The 15,701-nt window shown below is 47.2% G+C and overlaps 1 protein-coding gene across 5 annotated transcripts in view; it reads left to right on the top strand.

The window, feature by feature from the left end:
• Positions 1 to 15,701, top strand: part of LOC119170824 (ETS homologous factor) — a 414,244-nt gene that overhangs the window by 390,175 nt on the left and 8,368 nt on the right. For 4 of the 5 annotated variants that reach the window (XM_037422086.2, XM_037422088.2, XM_075886596.1 and 1 more), the window contains exons 2-8: positions 7,283 to 7,355; positions 7,962 to 8,124; positions 8,716 to 9,015; positions 11,621 to 11,725; positions 12,900 to 13,031; positions 14,094 to 14,180; positions 15,314 to 15,509. In XM_037422086.2, coding sequence (XP_037277983.2) covers positions 7,283 to 7,355; positions 7,962 to 8,124; positions 8,716 to 9,015; positions 11,621 to 11,725; positions 12,900 to 13,031; positions 14,094 to 14,180; positions 15,314 to 15,509 — 1,056 coding nt within the window. The remainder of the gene's footprint in view (positions 1 to 7,282; positions 7,356 to 7,961; positions 8,125 to 8,715; positions 9,016 to 11,620; positions 11,726 to 12,899; positions 13,032 to 14,093; positions 14,181 to 15,313; positions 15,510 to 15,701) is intronic. The other variant, XM_037422087.2, reaches the window with a different exon arrangement.

A 15,701-nucleotide genomic window follows, 5' to 3' on the forward strand; every position in this document is an offset into this window, starting at 1 on the left:
ACGCGTGACTTTCTGCTACGATACACTTTAACTATTCAGGAGTTCATTTAGTACGCTTTGAAGTGTTCGTGGGGGCTATACGACTCGTGAAGAAAAAGTTTGCGTGTATGATTTTTAGAGAGAGTGTTACAGAAAACGTAAGGCTCACCAAAACGCGTAGCATGTTAGGATGGGGCCAGCGAAACCAGCTGTCTTCAAAGTCAATTTTCAAAGAAAAAAAAAGAACTACAAGAAAACAAACCTATTCTTTAACGCCGTCGCGTAAAAAGTAGTTTATAGTATGGTACCGCTATGTCAGATTGGATATAAGCGACCTGGACTTCAAGTTGTGGTTGCGCTTTTAGCAAAAGTGCGACGTGAAGATACATAAATTTAAGGAAATTTTCGAGAAAAAAAGCCGCCCCAAGCCTCGTCGAAAAATGCGGAACCGGGGAACTTCAGAGTCGTGTAACCTCTCGGCGAACCCTCCCCCGAGTGGTAACCTTTCTCTCTCTCTCTCTTTATAAAGTGGAGGCTAAGGTCGCGTCAGGTCGCAATGGGTCAGCGCGGCGCACAGCGACTACCCCTCGCCCCAGAATAGAGCGGCTTTTTTTTCTCTCTCTCTCTGTCAGTGTGTAGAGCTGGAAGGGAGGAGGTAAGAAGCCGCAGCATCCGCTGGATTACACGCGCGACGTACACCGCCTCGCATTATACGAGTCCGGAGCTCTCTGCGCAGTATACACCTTCACCTTGCTCGGGAGAGGACGTCAGCACCATGCACAAATGCATGCGCATACGGAGTGCTACGGAATTGGAAATTTCGAAACATTTTGAACAAGTTGCGGTTCGTTTGCATGCGGCGGGGTTCTCTGGAAATGATCCGAACCTTACGCCCGTCTGCCGCGGACGTCTCTCGGACACTGCTCCGTCGCAAGTTCACGGGTCACGCACGTCGCTTCTGCTTGAACCAAGTTGACCAACTCGTCTTTTTTTTTTTCGGTAACCATAATAGGGAAGAGCGAAACAGGGCCCATATTCCCAAGGTATGGTATGCTGAAAATGTTCGAACGAGAACACTTCAGCCAATTCCGACGCTGGACATATGATGAGAAGAAAGTTGGGCAGTCAGAAGAGGCACTGAGGATAACTTTTGTGAATTTGGTGCCACATAGTTAGATCATAACAGTGGGAAATAAAACAAAAGATCTTTTGGCTTTAGGTCTGTCAGTTACTTTTATTTCTTTTTCTTTATCAGGCCACATGGCTTGGCTTATCTGATACCAGTAGCCATAAGAAACCCACAAATCAAATTCTACGAGCGTTTTTTTTTTTCCTCTCAAGACCAACCCTAAGTCAAATCAAGATATCGCTTCCAGAAGCACCCGGAACGTTAAACGTAGAGGGTTATTTACGATTGAAAAACCGAAATCGTATAGACTGACGCCAGCCGGGACCCCCAGTCTTCGAGACTTTAGGCACGGATCGGCAACAAATACAAGACCTCGGGCGGTATAGGAAAAAAGCTAGAGACGGTGCTCCGGTTTTTTCGGAAAAACAGAACAGAATCGCACGACCCTATAGAGCACGACTGCCGGCTGCCTTTCAATCCACGTGCTCGAGATCTCTGTGACTTCGCTGTGCACGTCGTGATCGGCCTACCAACGTCGCGACTTGTCGCGCAGTCGTCGAGAAGGGTGACCCAGTGGGGCTGTCGGGGAAGGTCGCTCGATAAGGCGTCGTCCTGCCGCAGGGGGGGAACCAGCCACATCCGCGTTCGCAACTCCCTCTTCGTCCTAGCCCGCGGCGCTTTAATTGGGAAGCCGCCCGTGGCCCGCGCAGATCTGGGTTATTCGGTTAGGCACCCTCGCCGGCCGTACTATTATCACCGCCGCAGCCTTCCCTCGTTCTCCATCTATGGCTGTACAAATGGCTCGATCAGCCCGCTAGTTGTTCCCAGATTGCCTCTTTGCTGGGCGACCACAGGCTGCGATTTGGTACCTTCGAAGGAAGCTACTTCCAGATGTATAAAAACACCGCACCTCTGCAGAGGGAGAAGACGCGCCATGCAGCCGTTCGCCCTCCGGGATTCGCAAAGGGCCCCAGGCACTTCTTGTTTCATGCCTGTACGCCAGCCGCCGAACGTTTGAGGTATACTTGAGGACACCGGCGTGTTTTGTTGCCCGAAAATATTTTGACGTCATCTTTCAAGATAGCAGCCAACGCCGACGAAAAATGCACCGCAAGGCCACTGGCTTCAACCGAATGAAATTGCCAGGGTATAATAATAATAATAATAATAATAATAATAATAATAATAATAATAATAATAATAATAATAATAATAAAGGCTTGCATCCCAGGTTGGTAAATAGATCGCTGTTAGGGACAAAAAAAGAGTACACGTAACGCGCGAAGCTTGAACGGAAACGTCAATAACATTCGTGTTATGCGTCGAAGTTAAATAAAAGTAACGGTTTCTGAAGTCCAAAGAAGAGGTGTTTTCCAAGACACCGTCCGTGTGTATCGTGTTGCAATTCCCATTCGAAAAAGTTATCTGACCTGCTGCAGTGGGTAAAATGGTGGCGCGACTGCGTTCTTCGCACAGCCTCGCTATTTCTAAGCACACGTTCCTCAATTTGCACCGCCTCCGCGAACGACAAGAGCAACTTTGCCCAAGAATAGTACGTCACTTACAGGACGAGCAAATCCGAAGTAATCTGTCATAGTTACCATGTGTATAGTGGACAGACCCTAGTGACTTCAAGTCCACTTGTATGCAATGTGCAACTCGCTTATTCTGGCTTTGCAAATGCATCCTCGACCTTACATTGAGCTGCTTCGCGTAAACACGTCTTACGCTCATGCATCTGCGCGGCATTTCTTCGTGTCGCGCGTCTAGCCTATATCTGTATACACAAAGGCAACTGCCGTTTCGCGATGGCCCGTCGGCGGCGAACGAGCCTGGCAGCGACGGGACGGCGTGGCGAACGGCCGATTAGAATGATATCTTCGGAACGGGAAGGCGGAGGGCTGGAAGGAGGGGGATCCAACCTAATGCTCGCGTCACGTTGCGTCTCTCTCCTTCTGCACGACATTCGTTGCCCCTCTCCCTGTTCGCAGCAAACTGCCCGCAATGCGTCTATCATAGCCCTCCTCTCTCTCTCAGCCGCATTCAGAGGTAGGTCTAATGGCGACCGCACACACATTCCCTCGACGTATACTGCCCGTCGCCGTCTATGTAGTATAGCGGAAGGCTGCGGGGAAAAGAGAGGGTGCTGGGTGGCACAGTGCGACGTGCGTGCCACGCGGAACTGACATGCGCCAACGTATCGCCTAGTGCGTGCTTCCACCGCGTCGTGGAAAGAGAAGATAGCGACAAAATAATGACACCACGCAGGCTTCTCTTCGGGTAGAAACGTTTAACCGGCTCGTCTGCAGACGATCCCAGTAGACCCGTTTTTAGGCATCGGCGCTTCGATATGCGTGGAGGCGATCCACTGCCCGGGCACTTTTCAGTGTTTGCTCATCTTACGCACTGGAATGGCAGAAACAGCGAGCACTTTTATGAGGGGCCTTTTTTATGCCTTGGCGCTGTTCTCTAACCACGCTCTGAAACGAGCACACAAAAGTGTACTCGTCTAATCGCGGGCAATGGTTGATATTGTCTCTTCCTTTTCTTCAGCCGCATCCAGGTGCCCGAGTGTCTGCGGTGTTAGCGAGATTCTCGATCGCAGCGGCCACATTACTCTATAGGAAGTGGGTTCCCAATTGAGTTGCGTCTACCTTACTACGTCTTGACAAAGCATTAAAGAACTCCGGTTATCCAGAGTGCTCCACAGCAATGAAGTGCACAGTTCTTCTTCTTCATACAAGTTGTGCGACATCTACTGACAAGACGAGGTCTATCTACATTCATTGCCACGAATTCGGCGCGCTTCTGTCGCTCCGCGTGCCATTTCGCAATACGCGCGCAGCACTCTTCAACAGAAAAGTGCTAACACGCGTAAGAAACTCTGCGGAATACATGAACACAAGAGGGGAGGGGGGGGGGGTGCCTACACCACGAAGCTTATAAGAGCTCTATCAATTTTTTTTTTCATCTATGTTTCGTGCTAAATGCAACCATGCGCATATGTACGGGCACTCATCGAACACGAACGATGTGCAAACATGGTATGCGCTAGACGTGCGAGCGAATAAGCGGCTGCAAAGAGTCGCCTCCGAGCCGTTTACGTGGAAGCGGCACAAAAGTTTGTCCCTGTGATCGCCGTCGACGCGACGACGTTCCTGCGAAAGCAACGCGCTGATCCCGAACATTACGCGTACGTCTTCTCAAAACATAGGAGCACCCATTCCCTCCACTGACATCTAGCCGCTTCGAATTCGTATATTCCCGGCTGCGGCGGCTGCATTTTCGAAGGAACCGGAAATGCTGTAGGCCCATGTGCTCAGATTTATTTGGGTGCACATTAAGAAATTCCCGGAGCTCTCCACTACGGCGTCTCTCATAATCATATCGTGGTTTCGGGACGTTAAACCTCACATATCGATCAATCAATCCACCAGTCAACCAATCGAATATTTATATATGCACTTCGCAACGAGTCAAACACGTATTTATCCAGAAATATTATTCAAAGCACAATAATGTACAAGTTTCGCCTCCACAGCTGCTTTTAATTGTAGACACAACTTCCCTCGTGACTTGTAGGCTGAAAAACGATAGACAAATTAAAGCCTGCAGCACTGTGAGGTGCCGTTATTGTGACGCTGTATGACAAACATACCCTGGGTAGACTAGCAATGGTGCCGCAGCTACGTTAGGTCCAATGTGTGCATATTCAGGCTTCCCGTGCTTGGTTAAGCAAGTGCAGAGACGCAGGTAGGCATTGTATACGTAATCACGATCTGGTTGTTTTACACTGATCCACGAGCTTTCGCCATTCAATAGGCGACCGCAAGTGACATCGTTGTCGGCCTAGATGAGCATAGCTCCACCGGTGGCGCGGCACCGGCGCAATGCAAGGTGGTGGTCACACCCCTCCCACGTGTGGCCACACCTTGCGTCGTCACACCGGGCGGCTTCCTCCTGAGCGACAATGTCGCTCGTGGCAGCCTCACAAAGCGGCACGTGCCGCCCTTCAGTTTACGGCGTGCAAGGGGGGGAAGGGTGAAAGAAACGACACAGGATACACAGGCTGCCAGTTTATTCAGAGTCGGGAAAGCTTTCTTTCTTTCTTTTATTATTTTGTGTGTGTGTATGTGTGTTGCATAAGAATGCATTGATGTGTTCTTAATGAAATAACATGTTTATTGGTGCGCTTGTTTAGCGTACGATTTTGTGACATCGTTATGACGGGTCTACGTTGAGATTCTCAGATTGTTTTAAAAAAGAGAGAGAGAAAGGTGTGCCTTCATCTTGTTAAGTAGCAGATGTTTTCTTTTTTGGCTAAATAATCAAGGAACACTTGAAACTATTGAACCCACAGTCTAAACTGCATACCTTAGCCGATTCTTTTTGTCCCTTTGGACTAATATACCAAAAAATAAGACACCGATGGCTCCTCTCAGGTTACATTACTCGGTTATCTTTCACCGCTAATGATCGGTGCGAAGCTCCAAAAGGATCATTTATGCAGATCGAAAATATTGTAATGTTGGATCGCAACCTCTATATTTTACCTTAGAACGGAGACGATTGTTTGAGAGTCCTGAGACGTTGTTCTTGCGAATTTCTCTGCTTTACTCGGCGTACGTTCGCGCTGGTTCAGTATATTCTAGCATGCGCGCCTGCTGATTGCGGTAGCAGACTAAATATGCGCGTCTCTGCGCGGCACGCGTGGAGGCCTCCACGAGGCGCCGCGGGAGCGGTGGCTCTCTTTTCACGGCGCGAGGAGGACACGCGGAGATGCCGTCGGCGGTGTCAGTTCGTGTCACTCGAAGAGGCCGGCGAGGCGCGCTTGTGACAGGCGCCGTTTTGTTGGGGGATGCTGCGCCAAGCGCTTTCGTGGCACTTTTTTTGTTCAACATCTTTTTTGCTGTTACGCTAGGCAGCGCTTAGCTCGGCGCGTCGGTAAATACTCGTGGCGCGTCAGGCACCGCTGCAAAAGGGCTGACGAGCCTCTTGACGGAGCGTGACAGCAAGCGCCGCGCTCTGGCGGAACTCGGCGGCCGCTTTGGCCCCGAAGAAAGCTGTGCGAGAAGTGACAAAAGTTGCTGTTTATACGGCTTTTCGTGGCGTTTAGTTCATGCTTGCGGGCATAGATGAGGACAAATAATGCACATCAATCGATAAGTGCATAAATCGTTACCATAATAAAGTATACCAACGTTGCGTGGTACAAAACATATCACAATGATAGGCTGTATTCAAGCGTTCGACCTTCTATGAGTACATGGCTTTCGATGGGGAATAGCGCCACGCATGCAGCCGAAATAACATTGTTCGCTTGTCTACTACGGAACGTTTGACCTACGTCAGGGCCAGATATGCATAACTGCTCCCATATATAGATGCTAAAGTACACAGCGATTTAAGATGGTTGCTTTTCCTACCTCCTAACGTGGACATTTTTTTTTCTCGTTATTGAGAGCGAAGCTGTTAAGGTTTGAGGTAAAATGTCAAGTTTCCACAAAAAAGTTTCGTCATCCGCTCCGTTGCTTGTCACGTGTCGTTGCTTATCAGCAGCGTCGAACGAAAGAGATGGTCTGCGCAGCCACCACGCGAGCTGAGGTGAGCATTAAAGGACCCGCGCCTCTACCGGGGCTGCCATAGTTAGCTTAGCGCGTTGGTTCTGGCGCTTGAGTTTGCACAATCTTGCGTGGTCTGTGACAGGCTGTGGGTTCGACTCTGTCTAGTCTGCGCCAAAGAAAGACGTAGCATCGACCACGAAGGCCGCGTTATGCCCATGAGTCAACCAGTTTCGCTGTATTTTAAGTTTTACGCGGCTAGCGCAAACTCCTCCACCCCCCCCCCTTTTTTTTTTCTGCTTTCTTAGCAATGTCGCGATATTGCCAAATACCGCCATGTGTTTCATACATCCATCTTATCGGGATGTTGCACGGCGCAAATAGCAAATCTTTTTGAGCATGCAAAGTGCAAAGTGATTAGATTAGCGTAGTGGCCGATTCTGGATACGCGGGAGTCTTCTGGCTAAGAAATTCGGTGAACCGCGGTTGCTGCCTAGAAGCGAGGGCGACAACATACTTCACCGTAAAAACTGACGAGTATCGTGCTTTGCACAAAAGATTCGTTTTGGATGTACTCACGTTCACACTTGCTTGTTTTTTTTTATCGTTGCAGAGTCCAGTCTCGGACGCAGAACCTCGCCTACAGAATGATGCTCAACCAGACAGACCTCATGGCGACCCATGAGGTAAGACGTTTACTCTGAATACTCGTCTTGTGCATGCTGGAATACATCAGTGATTTATGTACAAGTCATCTGTCACTTTGTCCCAGTATCGGCTTAGGAAAACAGTGTAGAGACGGTGTCACCGCTTAGCATACCATAGCTCCCAGCTGCGCGCTGACTTTGTCGTTATTGTGTAGTTACTAGGTAGCGACTGCAATACTTCGAGGTGGGGAGGCCTCCCCTCAGATGATTTAGAGACGGCCTTTCGGTACGTCTAGTTTTAGCGATGAGGTATCATTGGCATGGCGAGTACTGTTATCTTCAGTCAGCAGTGGGCTGTTGTCGCAGGTAATGCACACCTAGTTTACGTTTCAAGATTGCGGCCTCGTAAAAGATTATCTCTGTAATCGTGTGTATTACAGATAACCACCTTTCTCGCAAAACCCTGCACAGCTTGAATTTTCTGTTTACACCGCTACTAAGATTATTTACAAAAAGCATCTTTGTTCACGCATTTCTATTTGTGTTACACAATGTATATTTTTCGATGTAACGCAGTTCATGTTGACCGCTCTCCTATTAATGTGTCCAGGCTTGTTATAATAGACGAAACCTCTCGTTGCGCAGTCCCCGTTCAGCACAGACGAACAGTTCATGTACGAACCGACCGAGGAGGACAAGAATGCGTACTGCAACCTGCAGCCCATCGGCCTGGATGGTGCAGACCACGTGACACCTTCCTTACAGCACATGGACCTCATGGCCCCATCCAGGCCCATACCTTTTGAAGGTACGTGTCTGCGAAAACAGGGCAGTTCCTGTGGTACATCATGAATTTATCAATGGTAGAGCATGATTTCGACTGCGTCAAGAGATTTCTTCGGCGTTTATTCACGTACGACTGTTCCTAGAAAGTTATCTCAGCAACATAAATTAGAAGCAATGTAAATTGCAAATGGGGTAGAGTGACAAAGACAGTTAACGCTTTTTAATGCTCGGTTTGGCTGCTGAAAGATAGTACTATTAACTAGCTTATGTGCTAGCAGTGGCAATCTTTGTTCACTCTCTTACGTTATGGGAATTTGCCAAACAAAAGTAGCTGTCTGGCTTCTACAATGGTGCTGAACAAAACACGCATTCGTTCTTAATCAGAAAAGTCGGGAAGTGACCGCAGATACGCTCATGCTGGCACGCACGACCATAACTATCATCAGCATGTCCTGCAAGATGAGACAGTTCTTTGCTGATCGTGAAACCACAATATATCAGCGTAAACGCGAGCCTGCTATTATGTTACGGTTTTTACGTATCCAGCGTCTTAGATGCCGGATACGCCACCTTTAGTCTGTGAGAACATCGCGAGTTTGTGGCGGCCACACAGGCGACACGTTCCCGACGGACGTGCTGGACCTCGGCGAGAGCCGGTGGCAGAGCCTTCCCATCCAACACTGGCAGTCTCACGACGTGCTCGAGTGGTTGGTGGCCTGGACGAGCCACAACCAGGTGGAGATCGTGGACGACGAGATCAACATGACCGCCTTCGCCTCGTTCACCGGGGAACACCTGTGCCGCATGAGCCTCGACGAGTTCCGTGCGCACGCGCCTTCTTACGGACACCGCCTCTACGAGGAAGTGCAGCGGCACCTGGGCAACAGTACAGCAGCCGCGGCAGCGTCACGCAGTGAGTTACCGATTCGGGGCGCTGCGAGGTTCCTTGAAGTTTCGCAGCACTACGTGAAAACGCAGATTTGACGCGCATTGTTGTCGTAACGCTGAACGACGTTTGGAACGTTATGGCAATACTTACAACAACACGGCAAGGCTGCGTAAGCGCTTCGTGTTGCTAGAAAAGTGACATCTGTGCATGAAGAGCCATTGGTAACGGCAGCCCATCATTTCGTGTTAGATGCTTTGCTGGAGTCAGAAATTGGGAGCGAAGTGAACGAGTCAACCGATGTTCCAACCACAGTATGAGCAGGTCACAAAAATTAAAAGCTGTGAAAATGTTGCGATATGCAGCAGTTTCTCTTTAAAACAAATGGAATTGGCAATCACCGAGCGCTGTGACGTCGTTTGATGAACAAACCTGCCAGCAAACCAGTGCAAAAGAATATGTTTCTTTTATTAGACAGGCCTTCTTATAAATGAATGTTCCACGGGTTTTTCATTAAAGTAAATCTTGCCCTTGTGTACGAAAGAGACATCGAGCTGTTATTGTAGCCATCATTTTTCTATTTGATCTCCCGTCCTCACCTGACCAATATTTTAGCATAACTTTGTCGAGTTAAGGAAGACTATACAAAGTGGTTAGCTGGCATTTCTCGGGGCAACAGTCAGTGAAAGAAAATTTCGTAAAAATTGCGGAAAGGTGCTTTGATGTAACGGTGAACGTAATGCTGTAGCTATTCTGGCTTTCCAAATTAGTAAATGAAATCGGTATAACATAAAAAGCGTATTGAAACAACGTACAGTCGTGTTAGGTTCTATAGATATAGAATGTACCACTATGCGGCTTTATCTGAAGAAAGCGGGCTTTGCTGCATAAAGGGGCTATATGTGGCGAAGCCAACAATAAACGACGTCAGTCTTTGAAGTTGATTGAGTATGGTTTACCTCGGCATAAAAATATATTGCTGGTTGTTAACCTAAACTTATCAGCTTTCTTGGTCATAACAACTATGCTTTGGGCATGCTGGGTTTTCAGTCTCTAAAGTTTTCACAAAGAAGCCCTTTTGTTCTTGTAATCAATCCAATGTGATTATATTTAGTGTTTTACAAGTTCTTTCGTTGCGCTAGACTCTGTATTAGTTAACCTCACCTTATATATTTACTTACAATGATGGCTGAGAATCAAAATGGTGTCGCAAATGTCTGTGCGTGCTTTTTCATTGCATCAGCTTCTCAGCGGTGAGGAACCGTTCGCTTTCACATAACTCACTCGTTTTTGAAGATTTATAACATTTTGAAATCGTGTTTAAATACTGCAGAATTCACAATTGCCTTGTTCGGAAGAGATAAATAGAAGTTTAGCGTCACCGTCTTGTATTGTCAATATATGCAGCGATTGCGAACTGAGTATTGCTGGATTTATGTCAGTCTACAACACCCGAATACACGCACACTAGCGGCAAGATTGCAAGCGTCGCCAAAAGTAGTCATCTCTCATTCCTGCAACGTTCGGTCGTGGTGTATTAGGAAAATAAAGCGCATGTCGAATGAGTGGAGCACAGCCCGTGCAACGTGCTGTCCACGTGGATGTAATGACCCGTTTGCTAACCAAATAAACTTCATCGACTGGTTACTCGCGGTGGTGCAAGCGAGAGTACGCGTGTGTGCGCCTAAACAATGAGCAGCGACTCCTACTCTGCCTAGTAGCCTTTCGTGCAACATTTCTTATTGCACTTCCTCACGACAATCGCTGCGTCCGAGAAAGCTCTATCTCTCTCGAGCGAATTGATTCGTGGATGTTAATTCAGGTTTGCTCGATTCCTCAGGATTGTGCTTAAGTGTGTGTGTGTGTGTGTCAGAGCTTACGTCCACTCAACCATCTCTGCTCGCTCGCGCGGAACCTTTCTACAAATGTAGAAGCCCCCCCCCCCTCCTCTTCTATCTCATTTCCTAATTTTATTAGCGTGGCTGCCTTCTCGGGTGCAGCCAGACAGAACCTCGTTGTGACGACATATTCGAGAGGTAGCTGCAGCTTTCATTTGGCCGTATCTGAACCAACCGGGTTGAAGTGCGCATTCAGGCGGAACATTTGCGCCCGTTCGTTGTCCTTATCGTGGCCACTTTTGCGGCTTGATTTGTCTCTGTACGTGAGCACGCCCCTTGACGACACCGGCCGGTGGTTGCTTCGCACTTAGTTGCGCACCGCTGAACCATCAATTTACTCATGGCTCTAAGAATACATTGCACTTGGCGCAAACTGCGTACGTTCGTTTAATGAACACGTACTGAATATATTACACTAGATAGGGTACTGATATTATGCGCCTTAGGAAGTAGCGATTGCTCGGATAGTTATTATAGGCATTGGCTATTTCTCTGTTTATTTGAGGATGCATTAAATGTAAAAAAAAACGTTTAGACTGGTAAAAGGTAGCCAGTAAGTTGCAATAAATGCATATGTGGTTATGTTATGTTGACATCGCTTGACGTGGTTTGGTAGGTTTAATTAACTGCCTTTCGCTTAAGTGCATCCATATATGAAGTAAGTTGTACTGTAGTTCATAAGTGCAGTTCAACTGCAAGTTCAAACGCAATAATAGTTGTTGGATCTTTCGCAGACATGGGAATGTCGGACGCCTACTTCGAACCCGAAAAATACGCCTTCCACCCTCGCTATTTCGACACTCTGGAAATCCAGAACAGCAGTCCTGGCTCCGAAAATGGTAAGTGGTACTGCCCCAATGGATGGCTGTGCAATGGTGTTTGGACATTCTCATTGATATTGGTAGGCGACACTTGCCCCCTCACCCAAAGCCACACCAGTGCTAAACACTCGGTTGTACCCCTCAAATAAAATCGTACTGACACCCGTGCTTCCCAAATCGATAATTGATTATTTAAACGATTTTCTGGTTGAAAGAGTGCTTGTCATTTAGCACATGAAAGGTTGTTGGGCACGTCTACAATAAATTTTTGCACATTGCTGTCACCAGGAGTTAAGTATGGCGTGTGCTAGAATGCTCACTAGATTGCGAGTCTCCACGTAGCAACAGAGATACATGGTCAAGAATGCAAGCTGAAAGACTGCCATTCTAGCAGTAGCACAGCAGATGTACTTCTCCATGTATAAAAAACTGTGAGCCTGAACCGCAAACAGGTAAATATAAAAAAAACCAAGCCGAACTTTTCCATTTTATGCGTCAGTATCTTCACTATTTATTGTGATAGCAATTAAATGGACACCCTCGGCTGAATTTCGCCGCCAGCATTGGCGTCGCCGTCACTCAGCGTTTATATAGATGTATCTATATATATTATATATGTTTAAACAGTGCGACAAGTGTCAAGCTGTAAAAGTTGTTAGTTGGGTTTCGTCTTGTGTGTGTTGTTTACATGCGTCGTTTGTGCGTGGTCAGCTCGCTGCACGTTGCGGTCTGCTTGCCGTTTTCACCGTTACCTTCCATGTTGTTGCTATCGCATTCATTTCTTCACCCTTGTGGCAAAACTCTGAATTTTTTCATAAGAACAAAGATTGCGAGGCATTATCACCTTGATCAGAAAAGTGTCCCTCTTCGGAGCTTATGACAAAGACCAAGAACATCAATCAATGATTATTGCTCTCGAAGATATAATGTTAATTAAGCAAGTGTGTTTGAGGAAATGATTGCTACAAGACCCTAGTACCACCACACCTTAACACAAGGTTGCGGCAACACTGCATGCTACCAGAGGAAATGCTTGAGGATGAATACTGTAATAAAGTAATCAAGTGTTTTGAAATTGACAAGTTAGCCATGAGAACTTTTTTCGAAAAATCTGGGAGCTTCTGGGGAGCTATTGGACTTCGCTTTCCAGCAGAGAATTGATAGAAAACTCTTTGGTGCCTCTTCCTTGAAGTGACGTCATCGGGGTCGCCAGGTCTCGCGGAGTCGGACAGCGGCAGCACCAGCAGCAGCCTGAGCACCGTCAATGAGCGGACGGAGAACCTCTTTCCCTACATGCCTCATGACACGCGGATACTCAAGCAAAGTAAGTTTGGAATGCGCTCAGCCATTCTGCCATTGCTGCATGCGGGGGGAAGCATGCAGTCGGTGGTCACCTGCATGCACTAACCATGCCATGTCTTACAATCGAGACACACTTAAGCTTCGTTCACAGTCTTGATTTTTCGGTAAGGATGCTTAACTACTCATTTATTGCTGAAGAAGGATGTTAGAAAACAGGAGAAACGGCACACTATCAGGTCCTCCAAAGCAATAGTAGTAATGCTTCCAGGTTAGCCGCAAGAGGTTAGAGTCATGCATTTCATCTCATTACAACAAAGATACAACATAACAAGCGATTAAGATTTAACTGAACATTTAAAGGGGATACTGAAAGTGAATATACGCCAAGCGTGCGAACGCGGGATAGCACTAACCTGCAACTTTTATTGAACTGCATTCGTAATTGTGAATATTCTCTATATAGTACCGCTACATAAGGCCAAAAAAGCCTTGTTTGTATCGCAAGTCATTTTCTCAAATGTTCTTGAACCAAGAATAACTGCATCTTGTGCTCAATTGAAGATACATAATCGCACATTCGGGTTATTGCATACCTACGTTTTTAAGGCTCAGATGCTGGCCAGTGCATGTTCTATAACATACAAACACAGTAATTGTTTTCTCCAAAAAGCACAGGCAAATGAAATAATTATGGTTATCAACACTTTGGACGTTGGTGGGACACACTGGACAACATCCAATCTTAGAATCAGAGGATCGCCCAAAAGCGAGTGGCTTTGTCTCCCCTTATAGAATGAATGAAGACTGCAAATTGGGCTGGCCAGATATTGTCGGCGGAAAAAATACACCAAAGAGACGCTGCACTAACACAGGGATAAATGCGAGAACCCATTTACATGGAGTTAAATGCACAGCTGCAAGGCTGAACAGAAATTTGGTTGTCAGGGTCGTGTGCCGAACACAACATTTGGCGCGTTGGCGGGCAAGCTTGCTGGTTAGGTTGGCACGCGGTTGTGTCGAGCTGCGAAGACGCTGACGCTGGCGTTGCCTCTTTTCTCTTTCTCCGCCCTCTCTGCATCTGCAGTGGCTCCTCCCATGCCTATGATCGGCAAAAAGAAAGGACGCAGGGGCAGGCCCCCCATCAAAGAGGCCAAAGCGCGCAGCCGAGCAGGTAAGCATTGACACCATCCTCTCTCTCTTTCCTCCTCTGCATCTGTCTCGCTTTCTTTCTCAGGCCAGCCAGCAAGCTTGCTCTGCTGCTCTTTACTACGCGTTCACGCTACCCGCTACTTTTTGTTCACCTTTCTCGAGAAGAATACGGAATTCAGGACTGAAGTCAGGCGTCGTGTGTAATTGCTCAGCCCAACTTTGCCAGGTGTTGCCAGGTGTATTGTTTACTGCTGGAGCCAATTCAGGCCGTGCGTTTATATACATCTACGCCAGGTGTCTTCGTTGTACTGACAGCCATGGTGATTATTATGTGATTGATCGGAACCTGTGTGTCTGCTGATGGCATTTTGTTTTGAAGAAGTGATCACTTTTTATCGATGAGAGACAAAAGGGTCAGGGGATGTGTGGCTGGGTTTCAAGTTTCAGCCTTAAAAGGATTAGGCATTAACAATCTCAAGGTTGGAGTTGGCTGTAGAGTGCGCAAAACGGTACCTCACAAAAACGAAAGTTCATTACCACTGCTAGGGGAACTGCCATGAACTCCTGTTGAAGTTTGAATGAGGTACTTATTTTATGAAAAATATTTCAATTCCGACGTCCGACACCAAGAAAGTAAGCAGACTAAAATGAATCGCCTGACCTGTCAAAAAGTGTGTGATGGAGTAAATTCGTAATTTATAAAACGAAAACGAACTCGCTGTACCGCCTACGGTTTTATGTATACCTTGGTGATCTGATCAATAATTTGTTAAGAGGTCATCATTGAAACCAAAATGTTACGTTCCACAGCTAAGGTCGCCTAACATTTTTTCAAGTGTTTCTTGCCTTTATGTCTTGATGCTTGCAGACTGTGCGTCTTATCTCTGCTCGTGAACCAACTTGTTTTTAATGCATGTGCTCAAGCACGCTGTTCTCTACTTATTCTCTCGCTTGTCATTTTTCCCCTAATCCTAAGGAGAATATCTGCATGTGCTCATCTTCAGCTGCATCTGGCAGTGTCACAATCAGGCTATAAGCTCCAATGTTTCAGTTTCACTAACATCTAATTTTGTTTTCGCCGTCTGACCAAGGCAAAGGAAACTCCAATGTTTCAGTTTTACTAACATCTCATTTCGTTTTCTCTGCCTGACCAAGGCAAAGGCATGGGCAAGCTGTGGGAGTTCATCCGGGACCTGCTGTTGAACCCATCGACCAACCCGAGCCTGATACGATGGGAGAGGCGCGAGGATGGCATCTTCAAGTTCGTCCAATCAGACAAGGTCGCCAAGATGTGGGGCGACCGCAAGCAGAACCCTCGCATGACCTACGAGAAGCTCAGCCGGGCCATGAGGTACGTATGCCACATATTTCTCCTCTTTGTTTCGCTCGTTGCAGCAAGTGTAATCTCCCATGGCCAGGAGCACAGACTTGCCAAGCGGTTGCTTACGTCGCAGTCTATGGTATCGGGGTCAACGGGATCAGTCTCTTTCCTACGTTCATTCTCTAGTTGAGCCTGAATTACCCGGGATCTCTTGTGCAAGCT

Source organism: Rhipicephalus microplus, chromosome 2 (genome assembly GCF_043290135.1).
Source record: "Rhipicephalus microplus isolate Deutch F79 chromosome 2, USDA_Rmic, whole genome shotgun sequence".
NCBI classification, from domain to species: domain Eukaryota; kingdom Metazoa; phylum Arthropoda; class Arachnida; order Ixodida; family Ixodidae; genus Rhipicephalus; species Rhipicephalus microplus.